We start from the raw sequence: 2,500 nt of genomic DNA on the forward strand, positions 1-2,500 counted from the left end.
AACGCTGAGGCCGAGCGGGCGTGGCACATGGCACATGGGTCACAGCTCTCATTTCCGCTTTTGTACAGCAGGGTGCAGAAGAGAGCCAAAGAATAGCGAACGCCACAACAGCTGCAGTTGTCACTCAACAGTCAACACAAACTGCAGTTCACCTGCAAGGCTTTTCCTATTCTCTTCGGTGAAGATGGCACCTCAAGACACGGACTGTACAGGTAGTGCACCCACAGCCTTTCCCATTGTTCTTTGGTGAAACTGGCATCTCACGACTCATCTACAGGAAGTGAGTTGCATCTTAATCCTGGTGCCTGTGTCGCTGTGCCTCTGTGTGTCTCCGCAAGAGAGAGACAGAAGTAAGAAATGCACAAGTACAGACAGATATTCAAAAGCATCGCAACGCCAAAAGAGAATTGCAAAGAAGGAAGGAAAGAAAGAAAGAAAGAAAGAAAGAAAGAAAGAGAATGAAAAGGAAAAGAGAACAGAATGGAAAGAGTAGCTGTCCCAGTGATTTCCTGTTGGCACGTGTGAAGATGTTCCTACTGTTGTTTGGCTGTGTCACTCTCCATTAGCATGGTTCATTGACAGATGCCTTGTGGGGAAGAAGTGAGGCAGGAGGCAGCCAGCAGGGGAGTGGCAGGTGGCACTGCCACTTGGTGTTAAGGCTGGCCTACTGCCCCCTGCAGCTCAAAACAGGCTATGGCCTCTAGGCCTCTCTTATACTTAGTTGGACTGAGCATAAAAAAGTGTGTGTGTGTGTGTGTGTGTGTGTGTGTGTGTGTGTGTGTGTGTGTGTGTGTGTGTGTGTGTGTGTGTGTGTGTGCGCGTGCGTGTGCACGCATGTGTAAGCACACACTTGTGCCTATGTAATTGTTGCTGCTTTAACGTACAGATTAGTGCTAGTTTCTCTTACGCCCACAACTGTATATCTATAACCCATTGATACCTGATGCAGCATTTGCCTGTATATGCCTCATTTGTGTGTGTATCCCTTTAAGACCGCGAACTGCGTGACGTGGTTCGCGGTCTTAAAGGGATACACACAAATGCTGTATCAGGTATCAATGGGTTAAATAATGTCATGTTGTCAATACTCTGTTATTCATCATTGGTTTCATGTACTGTATAATGTTAACATATTGCTGATATGCTCAGTCATGTTGTTGTGTATGTGCATACTGTATGTGTTTGTTTGTATTTTAATATTTGCTTTCAATTCTACTGTACGTAGCCACTGATATCAACCAGGGGCTACAGAGGAAAACTACCCTTTTTTTGATAACATTTACAATTTTTTTTATTATTGTGCATTGTCCCTGTCAAATAAACGAATGAACAATAGATAAATAAATAAAATAATGTACACTCTGAGCAGTCAGACAAGCAGAGCGTCAGTCACCTGCTCCTGGAGCCAGCAGCCAGCTGTACAGGTAACCAGCGGCCATGGAGAAGTAGAGGACCAGGGCCCTCTGGCTGTTGACAGTGTCCAGGATGTGCTCCACTGTCACCGGGGTGTACGGGTCAGTGTCCTGCTGACCCGTCTGCCTCTCCACCAGCAGGTCAGCAAAGGCTCGCGTCCGACCCCGCTCCGCCACTGCCAGAGCCTCATCATGGTGGCCTGTGGAGGTCAGAGGTCAATACTGATTAGCAACATGTTAATGTCAACACCTGCTCTTCCTCTCCCCAGATCGGCAGAGGGTGGAGCAGCGACCGGGGCAGCGCGGGGGGGGGGGGGGTGGGGGGGGGGGATTGGCCAAGTACAATTGGGGAGAAAATGGGGAAAATATCAGAAAAAGAAGGGGGGGGAAAAACGAGGAAAAAAAACTTGCAGAACTGGGAACTACTGTAATATAAAATGTAACTTAATAAAACATAGAGAATTAGGGGAGGAGGATAAGGAAATTCGAAGTGAGTGTGGGCATACCGAGGCTGACGAGGACCCTCTGAAGTGCCTGGTAGCAGGAGGTCTGCAGGTCGAACAGGGACAGTTTGTAGTCGGTGCTGTGCTGGGCCTCGTGGCGTATGGTCTCAAATAGCGCAGATGCCCGGTAGAGCTGAAGACAAACACAAACAATGACAACAATGAGATATTTTCATACATCCCAGGCTTGCTTATTTACACACAAAAACTATAAAGTTGCATTTCTATTCACTTCTGATCACTGTACGAGCCACAGTATATATATATATAAGTCTATGTACCTAAGGACCGGGCATAATAACACTGCCTCAGCTATAAGTTTGATTCTTACTGGGAACCAAATAAAAAAAACGTATGCATTCATGGCATTGTAAGGCACAGAGAACCAAACTAGATGGCCACTAGGTGGTAGCATCTCGTCTCACTGGTCAACACTGGAGCAGGCCTGCCGCCGATGCTGCTTCTCTCACAACAGAGGGAAGTAGCTTGACGCATCAACCCAACACAACCCAAGCAAGCCTCTGTTCATCTCTTATTTGCCTGGACATGATAAAGGGAATGAGGAGCTACACCATTGCCTATAGG

At 47.2% G+C, this 2,500-nt stretch overlaps 1 protein-coding gene across 1 annotated transcript in view; it reads right to left on the reverse strand.

Moving 5' to 3' along the window:
- Nucleotides 1-2,500, reverse strand: part of LOC310784189 (tetratricopeptide repeat protein 28-like) — a gene marked incomplete at its 5' end in the record, with an annotated part of 254,622 nt that overhangs the window by 20,119 nt on the left and 232,003 nt on the right. Inside the window, 2 exons of the mRNA XM_083645200.1 lie at nucleotides 1,394-1,612; nucleotides 1,919-2,048. Coding sequence (XP_083501326.1) covers nucleotides 1,394-1,612; nucleotides 1,919-2,048 — 349 coding nt within the window. The remainder of the gene's footprint in view (nucleotides 1-1,393; nucleotides 1,613-1,918; nucleotides 2,049-2,500) is intronic.

The sequence above is a fragment of the Poromitra crassiceps genome (assembly GCF_964638095.1).
Source record: "Poromitra crassiceps genome assembly, chromosome: 10".
Classification (NCBI taxonomy): Eukaryota; Metazoa; Chordata; class Actinopteri; order Beryciformes; family Melamphaidae; genus Poromitra; species Poromitra crassiceps.